Source organism: Agelaius tricolor, unplaced genomic scaffold, assembly GCF_023055355.1.
Source record: "Agelaius tricolor isolate 1412-34295 unplaced genomic scaffold, bAgeTri1.0.p SCAF_19, whole genome shotgun sequence".
NCBI lineage: Eukaryota > Metazoa > Chordata > Aves > Passeriformes > Icteridae > Agelaius > Agelaius tricolor.
The window spans coordinates 13,139,691-13,156,136 of record NW_027269279.1 but is presented as its reverse complement, the minus strand read 5'-3'; the positions used below and the strand labels follow the sequence as shown (position 1 = coordinate 13,156,136).

The 16,446-nt window shown below is 42.6% G+C and overlaps 1 protein-coding gene across 3 annotated transcripts in view; it reads left to right on the top strand.

Annotated features, from left to right (window-relative positions):
• The window catches only part of RBFOX1 (RNA binding fox-1 homolog 1), a 1,203,461-nt gene that overhangs the window by 120,262 nt on the left and 1,066,753 nt on the right, over positions 1 to 16,446 (top strand). For all 3 annotated transcript variants that reach the window (XM_071444294.1, XM_071444285.1, XM_071444280.1), the window contains exon 2: positions 14,966 to 15,025. In XM_071444294.1, the coding sequence (XP_071300395.1) occupies positions 14,966 to 15,025 (60 nt within the window). The remainder of the gene's footprint in view (positions 1 to 14,965; positions 15,026 to 16,446) is intronic.

Below are 16,446 nucleotides of genomic sequence, written 5' to 3'. Positions count from 1 at the left end.
CAGCAGATGTACAGCTGTCAATTCAGTGGCTTCCAAAGCAATTCAATGGCTCTGCCAGCTGCCAGGGCCCCATCCTGCCCAGCTGGGGCTGAAGAAGGCATCTGTCCCCAGTGCCCCTTTGCAGCTCATCTGCAATGGCATTTTCAGGAGTCTGGCTTCTCTTCCACCACACAGCCTGAACTTCTGTGAGATAATAATAATAATAATAATAATCATAATAATCCATGTTAAATATAAGGCTCACTGTGACCTGAGGGCCCTGATCTTTTTAATAAAGCCAGGTCCATCCAGGTAGTGCCTAGGAATGTGAATGCTGCCTTTTAAGAACATTTTCCCATGCTTAGGAGTTATTCCTCTTTACTTCAGCTACAGCTCTTTACCTCTTACCACATAAATCATGAAATGGATCTCAAATCTCATGTCTGTATTGCTTGAAACTGTGTGTTAATTTACATTTTTTTCCCTTTTGTAAGACTGGAGAACTTTTTTTTTTTTTATTTTTAAAGAAATGGTCAGTGAGTTCCACGTGAGAGCTGAACTCTGCTGTGACACTGGCAGCACTCATGGCCTGGCTGGGCAGCTGCTGTGCTCTAGCAGATGCTTCTTTTACCAGATTTAGGCTCTCTATTGTTTCCCCAAGCTCATTATTCTACCTGCTGTCTGTTCCCCTTTGTGCTGACAAGATCCAAGGCAAGGATCCATGCCAAGCACAGAGGAGCTCAGGTTTCTGTGTCCCAGGCTCCTGGGCATCACTGCTGGACCAGGGGAGCTCAGGCAGCCTTCAGGTGACTTTGCTGCTGCCCAGGCTGCCTGGCACAGCCCCACTGCAGCACCTGCTAGCTCACAACACACCTGAGTAGGAGAAATGGCTGGTGTTCACTTCCAACCAAAGAAATCTTTTCCTTCACTCATAAATCATCATTTATGAAGATGATGATTAAACAGGCAAAAGTATTCGCCGTGCAACAAAAGAATTTTTTTGTTATGGGCATGGATAACTTTAAGGATATTTAGTTTTTCTCAAACTGTGCTACTAATGAATATAAATTAAAAGATATTTGGCAAGAACACCTGTAAGAAGGTTCTGATTCTACTACAGAACACATCTGGTTTTGTTGGGCTGGAAAAGCCAGTTCTTTAGGAAACCAATCCATAATTTGAAGTATATTTAATTGTAGTCCTGTGATCTCTTTTCCATGTTCTAAATCTCCAGTGACTTTGGTTATCAGGCTTTAGAAGGAGTAGAAGAAGAACTCTGTAACAGCCAGCCCAGTGTTTAACATCTGCTGCTGTTCCAGAGATAAAACTTTAGGAATAGTGGTGTTGGTGGGTAGAGATTGGGTGTGTGTGGAGTCCAAATAGCAGAGTGAAAACTGCAGATGCTATGGATAGAAGAAGGCAAGTACAGACTTCTCTGGATCTCATTATACAGGAATAGTCTCCTCATTAGCTCATTTGACTCAAGCATTTCTCCTGCTGGGTTGCTATTTCTGGGTTCAAAGTGAAAAAAAAGGACAAATAATGTGTTTGCTCTTTGCTGCCATTAGTTGTTAATTATGTTTAGAGAGATATTTCTACAAATAAACCCTGTCTGCAGCGGTGTGAGTGCATTTCCATCTGTATCAGCAGCAGTGCTTCTTTGCTAAGAGTGGAACAGAGGTCCTAGGGTGGAGTGGCAATGAGGAACTTGACATTGGAACATGCAAGAAGGGTTTTCCTGTGTCCTTCACTCAGAGAATCCCTGTGGCTCAGAGATCCTGGATCCAGAACACATCCAGGATCTCCACACCAAAGGCTGGGAGTACAAACCACACTGGGAGCTGATAATCTGAAAGACTGACCAGATTCTAAATTTCACAGCTGTCTCTGGTTTTATGGGCCAGCTGAGAACTCTGCATCTGAAGGGAGCTGCTACTGGGAGTTTGGTGCTGGAGCCAAAAGCTCCATCTGTGGTTGTGCTTTCCAGGCTTGAATTAAATAACTAGCTCCTGGAAGCTGAATAAAGCTCATCTTTGGGAGTTTTGAAATGGCCAGCTGCAGTCAGGAACAATTCTCTAGTCCTGAGGGCTGGCTTGCCTAGGTGTGCACATGGGTAGAAATAAATAGGCATGGAAATCCTTTAAGGTTTGATCCACCAATGCTAAATATCCCCAAAGCAAAGAGGTCTGCTGTGCTCTATCTATCAAATACATGTGCATATCTGTCTATGAATATTAATGATTCAGGTGCTGCACCACTTTCCAAAATTGTTGAAAATTCAGGATCTTTCACATTCGGCCTCACCTTCAACTCTTGTCGTGCATTGTCTGCCCAAACTTATGTAAAATAGCAACTTTTATTCATTGTATTTCTGTGTGTGAGTTAAGAGTGAAAAAGAAGGGGGTGCTGAGATTAAGGAAGAGGAAAAGCTCTGAAGCTGTACTGGCAGTCTTTAGATGCAGGAAAGAGGTGCTGCAGAGACTCAGGTAATGATGATAATGCAGATCCACGGGGAAAAGAGCAAATGGTAATGGGCTTAAATTGGAGCAAAAGAGATCGAGATTTGGCATCAGGAAAAGCTTTCTAAAAGAAATGGAATAAATGAATTGGGGAAAGTGGAGTTTTCATAACTGAAGGCTTTTAAAACCAGGTTAGATGGATGGCCCTGAGGAATGACTTGAGTTGTATATCCTGCTTTTTGAAGTTAATTAACTGTCTTGTTCTTCTGGCTCCTATTTTATTTTCTTTGATCCTGTTTCTTTCTCTTTGTGAATGTTGTAGTGTTCGGAAAAAGTTCTTGGTCAAATGTACTATCAAAGGAAAACAGTTCATCAAAAAATATTGTTTTCAATGGCAGTAAAGCCCCCAGATACTTTCCTGGTTACTTATTTTCATTAAATAATGAGAGTCAAGTCAGCTCACTTAAGTCTTGCTCTGGAAATTCAAGGTTTGTTTGCTTTTTAATTAGAAAAAAGCTCTAATTGTAAACTAGGAGCAGGAAACTCCAGTTGCCCATTGCACTGCTCTTAACCTCCATAGCATCTGCAATGTAGAGCCAGCTTTTGAAACCCTGGACAATCAGTTAATTATGAGGAAAAAGTTATTGTGAGCTTTGCCCCAAAGCAGTGGCTTTTGTTCAAGGCTGGCTGAGCTCACCAGGCCACCTCTGCAATTCTCCTGGAGCTCCTCCTGGGTCAGGAGCCTGCCCTGGGCTGGGCAGTGGGGCTGATCTGTTCTTACAGCTCCTGGCTCTCTCCTCTCTCAGAGCTGGGATCTTTGCTCTGGGTGGTTTCTGCACCCCCTGCCCTGCCAGCAGCAGCTCAGCCCCAGGTGAGTGATGAGAACACGAGGCCGTGCCTGGCACTGCAGCTGCCAAAGCCAAAGCTTTGGGCTTGTGGTGCTTGAAAACAAAGCTGATTTCCTTACCAGGATAGGGGAAGGGGCTTGCTAGGAAATGTGATTATCTGTGGTAGTTAAATAGTGCAATTCCATCCTGTTTAGCTGCAGCAGACTCACTGTGCTGAGTCACTCCTGATTGCTTTATGCAGAACATGCTCTGCCTGTGCCTAAAGAGGGTTATTAAAGACTGCTGAGTACAGAGAGCTTTAACAAAGAGATCTCAGAGTAAACACTGACATTTGTTACTGCCTCTGTTTAGCACTGCTGAAGGTCCCTGGAAACTTGGGAAATTGAGCTGTCAGATCTACGAAGATGAAATGAAACTTTGTTCTGTGCCTTCAGTCCCTTAGGAAAGTTTTTCAGGTCATTTAGTGTTAGTGCTGTGAGGAGAGCTTATTATTATTTTCCTAAAAATTATTCCCTTTTGTTGATAAATGCAGAGTGACAGCCTGGCATTGCTCTTAGCCCATTTCTGTTTGGTTAAGGCAATGCCTGAAGGACTGACAAGGCATTTTGCAGGCAGCTTGCCTGGGCTGTGGGCAGGACAGGATGAGTGATGGGTGTCAGATGGAACCACTGCACCAATTGACTTGGGAGCTGTAGTTAAGCACGTTCACAGGATGACTTGGCAAGAAAGCACAAAATGTTCTGGGAGGAAAATTCACTTCTCACTATTTCCAGGCTCAAGCATAGCTGCTGTTTAAAAAAGAGAGAAATTCAGGGGAGCGATGGAATGACAGTGAAGCCAAGGTTTGACTCTTAGAAACTTAGACTGGGCCTTGCCTGAGATTTTGTCAGTCTAATTTGTAAGGAAGAAAACCTCAGTGTTTGTAGAAGTCTTCTTAACACTTTGTTTGGATTGCTGCTCTAGTGAGTTTTTGTAAAATGTGTATATCGTATTGCCAAGCAATTTCAGAGATATAAACGTGGGCTGTTTAAAACACAACAAGTTTTCACCCTGAAAATATTAGTTGTGAATCAGAAAAACCCCAAAAGGCTTCTCAATTTTCATAGTGATTTTCAGTTCCATGACTAAGGGCATGGAAAGGGCTCTAGGGACTTAAAAATAAGGATAGAACAGCTGTGATCAATGTTTGGCTCTCAGTATTCCATGTTGTATGAACCTGGGGGAAGAGGGAGCTGCCATCACAGCTCTGGTCAGTATTTTGGGGTTAGCCCTGTCCTGCTGGGGTCCCAGCTCTGCAGGTTTTACCTGTCCCTGATTCCCCCTCCTCCCCCAGCCATGCAGGCAGAGTGGGGAGGATTCTGATTTCTCAGCCTTCCCTCCAGTGAGAGCAGAGCTGGGAAGATGGAGCTGCTCTCTGCACTGCCCTAGGTGTTGAAAGACTAAAAATGTACCATTGGCTTAGCATTAAATTCATGTTTGCACCTTCAGGCAGCTGCACTGTGAACAGAGGAGTTGCAGTGCTTATCAGTACTTTTCTGACTAGAAAAGGGTATTATGGCTCCTGGTATCAAGCCCCACAATCTGCATGCAGGATTCTTTTCCTTTAAGACCATAATCTCTTTTCCATTGCTTCCTCAGTGCCTGAGGAGTGAAAGAGTGAAGGCCAAAATATGAAATGTGCCAAAATCCACTGTTCCTCTGGACATGCAGCAAGAAAACCTCACCCTTTATTACAGAGATGTTATTTACAAGCTGACTGATGTTAATGGATGCTTCATCACGAGTAAAGAAAATAGTTTTTTTGGGGACATGAATTTTTGGCTCTGTGTTCATTGTCCTGAGTATCCTTTTCTGACAGGTACAGCCAGCACTCCTGCCAAACAGTGAGCTCTAATACTGCTGGGGTTATTTTTTAACTAGATGCCATTTGATTTATAATCCAATAACTCTAATTTAAGAACCAGTAAGCTTCAGATAACAGAGCAGGTCCCAGGCAGAGTAACTTCCCATGTAAATTCAGCTTTAATAAATAACCAGGGGTCTGGTTGTGTGTTTGAAACAGATCAAAACACCAGGAGCCACTGCTGGCTGCTGGATTGTACCTGTTGTGAGTGGGGGGACATTTGAACAAGCAACAGCAGATACAAAACATAGTTAGTTCATCTAGATCTGCAGCTGGTTGAATTTCAGCTATTTCTTGGGGGCATGCAGAAGCAGAGAGGTTTGCAGTGACTGGAAGTTGTGGTGCTGTCCTGACAATGCTGAATTTTCAGTGCTGCAATTGTGGTGTTGTCCTACCCAATGCTGAATTTTCAATGCTGGAGTTGTGGGGCTGTCCTGCCCAATGCTGAATTTTCAATGCTGGAGTTGTGGGGCTGTCCTTCCCAATGCTGAATTTTCAGTGCTGGAGTTGTGGTGTTGTCCTACCCAATGCTGGATTTTCAATGCTGGAGTTGTGGGGCTGTCCTGACAATGCTGAATTTTCAATGCTGGAGTTGTGGGGCTGTCCTTCCCAATGCTGAATTTTCAGTGCTGGAGTTGTGGTGTTGTCCTACCCAATGCTGAATTTTCAGTGCTGGAGTTGTGGGGCTGTCCTGACAATGCTGAATTTTCAATGCTGGAGTTGTGGTGCTGTCCTGACAATGCTGGATTTTCAATGCTGGAGTTGTGGGGCTGTCCTGACAATGCTGAATTTTCAATGCTGGAGTTGTGGGGCTGTCCTGACAATGCTGAATTTTCAATGCTGGAGTTGTGGGGCTGTCCTGACAATGCTGAATTTTCAATGCTGGAGTTGTGGTGCTGTCCTGCCCAATGCTGAATTTTCAATGCTGAAGTTGTGGGGCTGTCCTGCCCAATGCTGAATTTTCAGTGCTGGAGTTGTGGGGCTGTCCTGACAATGCTGAATTTTCAATGCTGGAGTTGTGGTGCTGTCCTGACAATGCTGAATTTTCAATGCTGGAGTTGTGGTGCTGTCCTGACAATGCTGAATTTTCAGTGCTGGAGTTGTGGTGCTGTCCTGACAATGCTGAATTTCTGCCCTAGGCAGACAGGGCCCACAGCATAGCCCACATTTATCTGAAACAAACCTTCAGCCTTTTCTCCTGGTGCTGTCAGAGCAGACCTGCAGCTCCACTTGTGGCTGTCAGGAGCTGTGCATGAGCTTGGGGTGGGATGTCCTCATTAATTTTGAATGCAGTCACAACTTTTTGCTCCAAATTCCAACATCTTAGAGCACTACAGAGACACTGAAAATTCTGGCAGAACTCATTTGGCTGCTGTTATTCCACATTCCACAACATGCCATGGAAACAGGCTTACCCTGATGGCAGAGAGCAGGGAGGTGCTCATGGGGAAGTGATACGAGGATTTTGCCTTAATTTCTATTCTTGGTGCATCCATTCTCTGCATGTTTCAGCATTTTCTCAGAGAATTTCCCTTCCTTCTCTCTGGTTGCTATGTTTTACTGCTGTTTTTCTTTAGCTGACAGGTTCTGTGGTACATTAACAGCAGCTACATAATTTCATAGCTTGTATCCCTTCATAAACTCACTGTCCAAAGTATTATTTCCTTGCAAGAGATATAGATTTATTTTTCTTAAATATACAAATTTTAAATTGCCCTCAGGACTCGAGCCATTTATTCTTAAATTGAATCTTATTTATTGTAATCCAGTTCCAACTGATAGAGCATTCCTCATATTATTCTGACAGAAATAAACACGGAGCTGAAGTGCTATCTTGGCAGAGTTATATGAGCTTGTAATAGCTGCATGCAACTGAATTTTCATTTCACTTTTATTTATTGGAAAGCTATCCTAGGATTTTGAATTGATTCCTCACTTTTGTTTGCATTTATATGTATTTCTTCAATAAAAGGAAGAAATTTCCTGTTATTTCAGGCCTCATCAACCTTCCTGAAAAATAACATGACTGCTAGTACATAAGGAAAATTGAAATACTTAACTGTAGTTTTGCTATCCATGCCAAAAGAAATCTGCTAAGCCAGCAAGTGTTCAGGGCAGAAGGTGGCTTGGAATTGGAGGAGTGGGTTGAAATGGCATTCAGAGAACAGGAATGATAACGTTTTATCAAAGAACAGGTGGTGCAGATGTTAAATTGTCCTGTGAATGGAGCAAACCTGGGGTTGCAATGCTCTGGGGAGCTCCCCAGGCCCTGGCAGTGCACAGAATGCTGCCCTGATAGAGCTGAGGGAAGGCCACGTGTCAAAAACCACTGCACAGGGTGTAATGCAGTAATATTTCAAATCTATATCTTCATCAGTTCTTATTTCACAGTCGTGGAAGCAGAGTCCATGGGCTCTAGTGGCAGGAAGGGAAGATGAGAATACTCTGGCCAGGTAAATGATGCTCTGTGGTGTCACCAGGCAGCTGAGAAGCACTCAGGCACTGAAAGCAGAGCCACTGTTTAGCCTGTAACAACTGCTAATTCTCCCCAGCAGTGAAATATTTATATTTTGAGCCATGACTCCGTCATGTTAGACTGGCAGCAGTCCCTACAGAGGAGATTTATATGCAGGTAATATTGCAAAGACTGGACAGAAATATTCTGGTCTTTTTTTTTTCTGAAAGGCTCCATGTAATGCCTGTTAATTTTACAGTAATGTAAGAGATACCAGTTCTAAATAAGTGAACTTCACAGTCATGTAATTGTTCCCAGTCATGTAACAATAGCCTTATATTGATTATTTTCTGAAGTCTCAGCCCTAGAAACTTGATCATGGCTTGTCTAAGCATTTTGGGGCAGAACAATGCAAGGTGGGTGGTGGATTGCTATAGCAGAATATTAGTGCTTAGATTTGAACAGCCCTGCACATATATATATATATACACACACATATATATATATATATACATATATATATACATATATATACACATATATATGCATATATATACACATATATATATGTATCTTTATATATATAAATATATATAAAAATAAATAATATTATATATTATATAATCTATTAAATCATGATATATAATAATATTATAATAATGTTATATATATTTTATATAAATATATACATGTATACATTATAGATAGATATATATTATATAGTAATATAGAAATATTATATAGAAATATAGAAATATTATATATTTATATATTTTATATAAATGTATACAAATATATATTTTATAGATAAATATATGTTATATAGAAATATATAAATATTATATAGAAATAGATAAATATTATATATGCCAGAGAATCACATGAAAAGTGTATTTTGTGAGGAGCATCCTGCAACAGTGATCAGGCAGGTAATACATTTAAAATATAATCATTGTCCGAAAATTCTGTAGCATAAGAAATATTTCTGTGCCTGGGGGAACAAGTAATGTGGATACATCCTGTAGCTGATTTTTTTTGCCTTTAAATCCACTTAATGAAAATTGTGGCTAGTTGGTGAATGAAGCATTTCCTGATGGGGTGCCATGGGAGAATGTTCCTGTGAGGTTTCCATCATTGTTCAGGATTCTGAACTTCTTGGCACGTGGAACAGATAATTTCCCATTAAAAAGCTCCTTGTGTGTCTTGCACTGCTCTTTCTGCTGTGCATCTGCAGGCAGTGGTTGTTTCTTTCAGCTTTGGTCAGTGAAAATCAGGAATCATTGGAAACATTTTCCCAGGCTGTTTGGAGTAGAGATAAACCCAGCTGGGTTTATCTGAGCTTCAGGCAAAGAGAAACTTTTGATTTCTTATCTGAGCTCGGCTGCAGTGCCACCAAGCACTCCCTGCAGCCAGGGCAGGCCTGGTTTGCTGAGATCCCTGGGCACCTCTGCTGCTGTTCCAGTGCAAGGGCAAACCCCTGGTGATGGTTATCACTGCTCTGCAGATTCTGCTCCTGATTGTCTCCTAATACTCCCAGATAAACCTTCCTGAGTGACTTGTAGGTGACTGAAATCTCCTGCCTCAGTAAACCTAAAGTAATTCTGCTCAGGAGATAATGGGCAATGTCAGACATGCTCATCTGTGCCCTTTGTGATTACATTTTGAAGGTATTTATTTAACTCTCCACTTGTTTTGTCTCTTTCTTCACCTTGATTTCACAGCAGATCCTGCAGTAATTTACCCACTTCATGGACTGCTGGAGGATTAGGAAATACAGGATCATTCAGCTGGGCAGGAAGAGTTAGGAATATTCTGGCTTTCTTCTTGCACTGCTTCTATTCTTCATCTTTGGGAGACATCTCCCCCTGTTCTTTCCAGGGCTTCATTGTTCTGGATTCTGAAGCTTCTTCTTGGCATGTGGAAAAGATAATTTCTCATTAAAAAAACCCCTCCTTGTGTGTCTTACACAGCTCTTTCTGCTGTGCATCTGAAGTTAGTGGTTGTTTCTGTTCCTTCACCTCAAACAAATAAACCCTTTAAAAAGTTGCTCTTTTCTTGTGTTTCTAATCTTTTGAGCCCTTGGACAGCCATGCCAGGCTTCTGTTTGTTTTTCTACTGTGGAATCTCATGCTATTAGACACATTCAACTGCAAAATGAGTATTTGTATGATTTTAGATGATATAACATTAATATGCTTATCACTCCTAGTAAATCTCATCCTTGTTTCTTGACTCACTGAATCAGTATATTGGCAGTTCCTGACACACAGCCATTATCCTTGGCTTGTGATAGTGGGATTTCACAGAGAAGTTTGCATTAAATAGGATTCAGGATCATGGATTTAAAAAATGAAATATTTTCTTATATCCAATAAATAAATGATTTTTTCTGTGACTTTATATTTTCCAATTTATTTCTATGTAACCTTTGACTCACTGAGTGTTATCTGATGGAAAATGGCAGCATTCCTTTTTGCTAGTGTATCATCATAGGAGAATCATTATACTCTATAAATATATGAATATATCAGAGTTGATGAAATTATATTTTTATTATTTGGTGAAATGTTGTCTTCCAGCTAAAGCAGGAGACATTCAAAGTCAGTATATGTATGAAATGGCTCCACATTCCAGTGCTAACTATGAATTGTGGAACAGGGATGGTGCTGTGCACTCCCTGCTCTAAATGATAGAGTTGGGGTTGGTTTTCTCTTTGGGCACCATAGGAAGGTATTTCTGCTGTGTAGAACAAGAGGTGAAACCCCTCAATAATTCCAGATTCATGCAATAAATGCTGGGAAGGCCTTGGAGACCACCTACTAATGCCCAGAATTGAGAGAGAGCTCTGCTGCAGTGACATTTCTGAGCATTGTTCTTTGTGAGCCTGGGGACACCTGGGGCTGTTCCCTCTCCTGGATGTCCTGGGGCAGAGCTGGGGTACAGCTCTGGCAGGGAGGCACAATCTGTTCCTGCTTTAGAGGACTCCTGGGTCAGAGCATTTGCTGTAAATTGATTTTAGTTTGCTGCCTGCTCAGCCTTGTGCATCTTTATGTTCTCAGCCCTTTTCAGAAGCCTTCAGGACATTGGTTTATTTTCATTAGAGAAGTCTTACAGGAATATGGAGTCCCCTTTCCAGAATATCTGAATATTTGCTTCATTCCTGAAGCAACTTGTATTGCTTGGGTATTGATTGTCCAGATTGTCTTCTGCTGGAGGACCCAGAGGAACAAATAAAAACCTGTCAGGAACTTTGGATTTAACGAAGCTCCAGCAGTGCTGTGAACTGGATACGGCAAAGGAAAAATAGTTGTATTCATCTGATGGGAAAGAAGTACCACAGTGGGGAGGAACACAGTGGCCAGGCCACCCAGTCCTGAGGCTTTGGAATTTTCTGTCCCAGCCCAGAAAAGTCACAGAGTTCAAGGCAAACTTTTCAGGAGAAGGGCATGGATGTCCAGCCACCTTAGAGCCATCAAATGCAGTCTTGGGCTACAAGGAGAGCACATTAAATATATTTAAAAGAAAGATTGGACAGTTTTTGACCAGAAGAGAAATGGATTTCCACTTAAAAGTGGAATAAAAGAGAATATTTCAAGTAGCTTCCCTTTTCTGAATTCTAGGACAGGGAAAAAAATCCATTATCTTAATTCCTATTTCCAGTCTCTGCCATTCCACTCTGCTTTCCCACAGAAGGAAAGATTCCAACAGAAGGAAAGATTTCTTCTTGTTCCTACTATTTATTTTTGTCCTTTCCGCCTTCTCTGAAGCTCACCTTGTGCTGCTGGCCCTTCATGGCTGTGAATGGGGGGCCTGGGGTTCCCTGGATGTCCCCAGAAGGTGACAAGGCACGAGCCCCCTGCAGAACCAGCCCCCTGCAGACTCCAGGCTCCCCTGGCTTTATTTTCTGTGCAAAGCCTTGTGCTGATGATGAAGAGCAGTGATGAAGAGGGCCCTGCTCTGGGGCTTGTTGGCCAGCCCCACTTTGTACCCTGCAAATCAGCTGCCCTGGACCATCCAGCACCCTGATTTATGTGAGACATCACGTACTGATGCCTTTATAGACAGCAACTTAGTGTTTCAGAGGAGTCTGCATGTTACAAAAAGGGCAGCAGGTGTTATTTAGACTAAATTGACCTTGAAATTGATTTCTTTATTTTATGACTTACTGAGGGGAGATTAATACTTTTTTTTTTCCTGCAGCCTGAAACAATTTACATGGTAATAGAAGGCATAGTCAGTCAAATAAATTGCTGGAAGTAGTGGTGTTCCAAGAAAGAAAATATGGATCTTACTTGCATTGATTCTTTCTATCCCCAGGGAGTAGCTAAGACTTTTAACACTGGGGAAAGACTGCCAAAATTTATTTTTCCCATTAAAGTCAGAAGAATGGAAAGTAATGTCTGTTAGCTGACATTTAGTCCAAACTTTCAGTTTGAGGGGTGGGGAGAAGGCTGTGCCCCACATAAAATTTAGGGAGTGTTTTATTGCTCTTTCTTGATTCCTCTAAGGGCAGATGGGCAGTAATGGGAATCATAAGAAACTTCTGGAAAGCCTGGCATGGGCACAGCATAGCTGCCTTTGGTAACAGAACAGACCCTGAAAATCAAATAGCTTGTAAATGGTTGTTGCAATAACACCTTCGAGTACCAAGTAGAAATCACCTCAAAATACAAATGTTAATGGAAACAAGAGACTCAAAAGAAATTACCTGGAGGAGGCACTGCTAGGAGCATGAAGTGTAGCTCTACAGGAGGGAGAAAGTTTTTGTTTATTGTGCTGCTGCAGTGTTGAAACTGTGTAATTTCCATTTTCCTGCAGCCTCCAAGACAAGTGCATAGTTAAATGATTTGTCAGTGGCACAATACTCTGCATAACCTGAACATGTACCAGGTATTATTATGACACATTACCTGAAAATGAGTGTGAAAGCAACTCCACAAACCAATTTTTTGTTTGCTGTAAATACAGAAATGGTGTAGAGGAAAGTGTCTTAGATGTGAAAATCATTATGATGGGAATTAATCTCCTTTGTCTATCAGAGCTGCTATTGCAGCTGGAGTGAGGGAATGGTGATGTCAGCCTGTGTGATGCAGGAGGAGGAGAAGGGGCTTTGCTGGATCCCAGTCCAAGCATCTGGAATTACTGGAGAAAGGATTTGGGCTCCTGCTAACAGGTTTAGATTAATCTGGATTGTTGTTGGAATTCTCTACCCCCCTAAAAACAACCTAAACCTGAGGAGTTTTGCTATTTTTGCTTTTATTTTCTGCTTCAATGTGCCTGGATTTTCACAGGTGGTGAGGGAGTTATTAATAGGGAGCACAGCACGAGCTTCCCAAGGAGCTGTCCCACATGCAGCACTGGCCTAAAGCTGTTTATTAATTTGTTACTGCTGCACAGAGCTGTGCAATGCTTAGAGATTAGCTGGCTTGGGGAGGAAAAAGAAGTATATTTGCAAAATAGCTGCTTAAAATGTCATATTTATTTGGAACTCGGGGCATTGCCTTGTGGAAGAGTGGTGTGAAAGAAAACGTGCTGTCTCTGCTAGGGATTTTCCCAGGAGGAACAGCCCTGCAAAAAGGTTGGTTTGGGTTGCCCCAGTCCTTCCTGAGCCCTGTGCAGCTGGGATCCCAGGGAGATGGTGCAGCCTGAGGAGCTCTGGAACCAGGGGGGAAGGAAATGGGCAGGGAATAGCAAGAGCTGCACATGCATCCTGCTGCACAGAGTGGTGGCAAAGCAGGAGCAGGGAAAGGGTTCTGGGGCAGCAGGGACACAAGGGAGGAGAGTGGCAGGAGTGAAAACCTGAAAAGGCAGCAAAGGCACAGTTGTTTAAGGGCACAGCAGTGGGTAAGGGTACAGAGGCACTGTGACACCACCCAGGACTGGAACACAGATTTGCTCAGTGGTTTTCTTCAATGTTGGTCTCAGTTTGCAGCTTTTTGGTGGACAACACTGACTGCCATCCTCTGTGGGGAACATGGAATTGGGCTGCAGGGGTTTGTCTGGGAGGGGATTTTGGTGGTAGTTTATCTATTGACACCTTGTGAAGTTGGTTTGGTGGCACTTCCTGTGAAGGGGATGGTGTTTGCAGTGGCTGAATTGAATGGACACTGGGGGCTACTCTCATTTATACAGTTCAGAGACTTGGGGGTACTCAGGGTAAAGGATGGAGAATTACTAGCAGCTCCCTGAAATATGATCTGTCTCCTGGCTCATAGCACATCTCCTATAAATAAAGGCTCTAGAAGCTTTATATATGGAGGCATGCTTGATGATGATAATTAAAAGGAATTTATAGCAGTTACTCTTTGCTGTCTTGGACAGATAGACCTCAATTTCAGCTTATCAGACTTTAATTCCCAAACAACATGGGGAGCTGTGTAGCTTGGCTTGCCATGTAAATCTGATCTTTATTGACAGGATGGCATGACAAGAGGAGGCCAGCTCTGGGAGGCCTTTTCAAAATACAAATATGAGTGTGATGGCTGTATTCATTGAGAAAGAGGCAAAAATTTAGCATGCTAACTAACAGATCCTTTTAAAATCAGAACTGTTTCAAGACTTACTGCCCTGAGTCTTGCAGCTGAATTTATTGCACCTGTGTTTAGACACTCTGGTTCTTCTCTGAGCTGTTAAAAACCCTCCCAGCCTCTGTTCCTGTGTTGCAGTAACACCAGAGTGCTCAGCTCTTCTCATGCCCAAGCCCCAGACTGCTTTGTGACTTGTGAAATGCCAGCTGGGCTGTAGGAGAGAAGCTCGCTGAGAGGTAGAAAATGAGGGATTTTCCATTGCTTTAGGGTGCACCTAGATGGAGATGTGACACAAGAATAGTGAGCCAGCATAGCCATGGGCCTGCCTCCTGCTCAGCCTGTGCTGCAGGGCTTAGGAACAACATTTACAGGACAGAAACCTCTGTTGGAATGGAGAGACGTTTGTCAGCAGGTGCTGAGAGAATTTTGAGTGGCTGGGAACCTCTCACCCAAATTTCACGTGCAGGGCTGGTTCAGGAAGTGCAATGGAGCTCTCCCCTGAGTTTCTGGAAGGCAGAAATCCTGTCCTTCCACCCCACTGCCTCCCAAAAGAGACATCAGGCTGCTGCCTTCCTTGGGGATCGTTATGGTAAAACCAACAAAGTGTGTAATTCAGTCAAAGGGTCTAAGGTACAAGATGAACAGCAATGAAAGTCTCAATAATCAAATGTTTTACTAATGGCACCTCTGAGTCTAATCACAGTGGTGCTCAGTGTTGGTCTTTATTCCTGACATGTAAAGTGCCATCTATTATCTTTAATCTGACTATTTTTTCCCCTCTTTTCTCTTTTCAGGACTATAAATCTGATGTTATGACTCTGGTTTCCAGTGCCAAGAACAGTCCTCAAGGTCCAGTAAGTAAAGCATTTTGTTGAAGAGATTAGATTTTGTAACTGAGTTTAGATCTTCTTTTAAAGTGTTTGAGTCATCAATCACTGGCACTAACTCTTACCTGTGACACCTTGCTGCTTTTGAAGTGACTGCACTTGAATTGGCTTAAATGCTCTTTAATATGTGAATATGTAGTCCAGGGAATATCTGTCTTAGCAAAGAGAGGCCAAGTGATTGGAATTGTTGCAGTTGGGTTCATTAATAGCCCCGTGGCTCTCTCTTGTGTGTGCTACAACCTCTGTCACCTGCACACTCAGGCTGGGCTCCAAGCTGTGCCACTGCTCTGCAGAGGGGGGATAAAATCAGAGGGAATGGGAGGGTGGGCTGGAAACACCTCTGGAATTCCATGTTATAGTGAGGAGGGCAGGTACAAAAAGAGAAAGCAGAAATTTGGATGAGTTCAGAGCCATGCAAGAGCCAAGCATTCACAAGGGCCAAGGCCCTGCTGGCTCGGAAACTGAGCAGGGCTGGACCAAAAGGGATCTGCCTTGTCCTGGCCTAAAGGCTGGGTATAACCTTTTATAAGTTATATCCTTTATAGGACATACCCTGTGTGTGTGCTGCATGCTCCATTCTCTGTGTAATATCCCATTTTGGCAGGAGATGTGTACCACAAGCCAAGGTTCTGCTATGGATTTCCAGCCCTGTCTGATTTACAGAGGGGCTGGTGATACTCAGCACAGGCTGATGTCACTCAGAGTTAATCATTCACTGCAGTAAAGGTCCTTTAATATTTTTTTTTGGTCTCTCTAAAGCAGTAATATTGTGCTACAGGGCCTTTCCAAGTGCCTCTCCTTGGATAGTTCCAGGAATTGAAATGATGTCACTGTGAACATCCCCCTCTTTCTCTGATTATCTAATCTGTATCCCCTCAGACTCGAGGTTGTAGGAGTGTGGATTTATGCCAGAATAAGGAAATACTCAGTATTTTGAATGTCTGGCAACCCCCTTCTCCCTGTTTGCAGGCATGATTAATGCTGTTTTAAACATGAACATCAACCATTAGCAGCTCCCTGAAAGGAGGAGGTGGTTGGACCCTCTCCAAATGAACACTGTCTTTCAGTTGGAAATCTCTGGCTTGGAAAGTGCTTAGTCACACCAACGGAAATACAAAAATATCTTGAAAAGTGGAAATGTATACAAGAGGTTTTTAGCTTCTCTGATGACTTGACAGGATCCTTTTTTTTACCCTGTATAGTAGGTTTTGGAAGAATATCTTTCAATAATTCTCCCTGCACTGATGCTTTTTGCTGGAACATTTTGCTACACAAAGTCACAGCCTTTCTGTTAGTTTGTCAAAAGTTAACTTTGAGAATGATGTTCTGAGAGGTGGAGGTTTATTTTTAGGAACTTGGTTTTTTTGTGCTTCATATATTTGCATGGA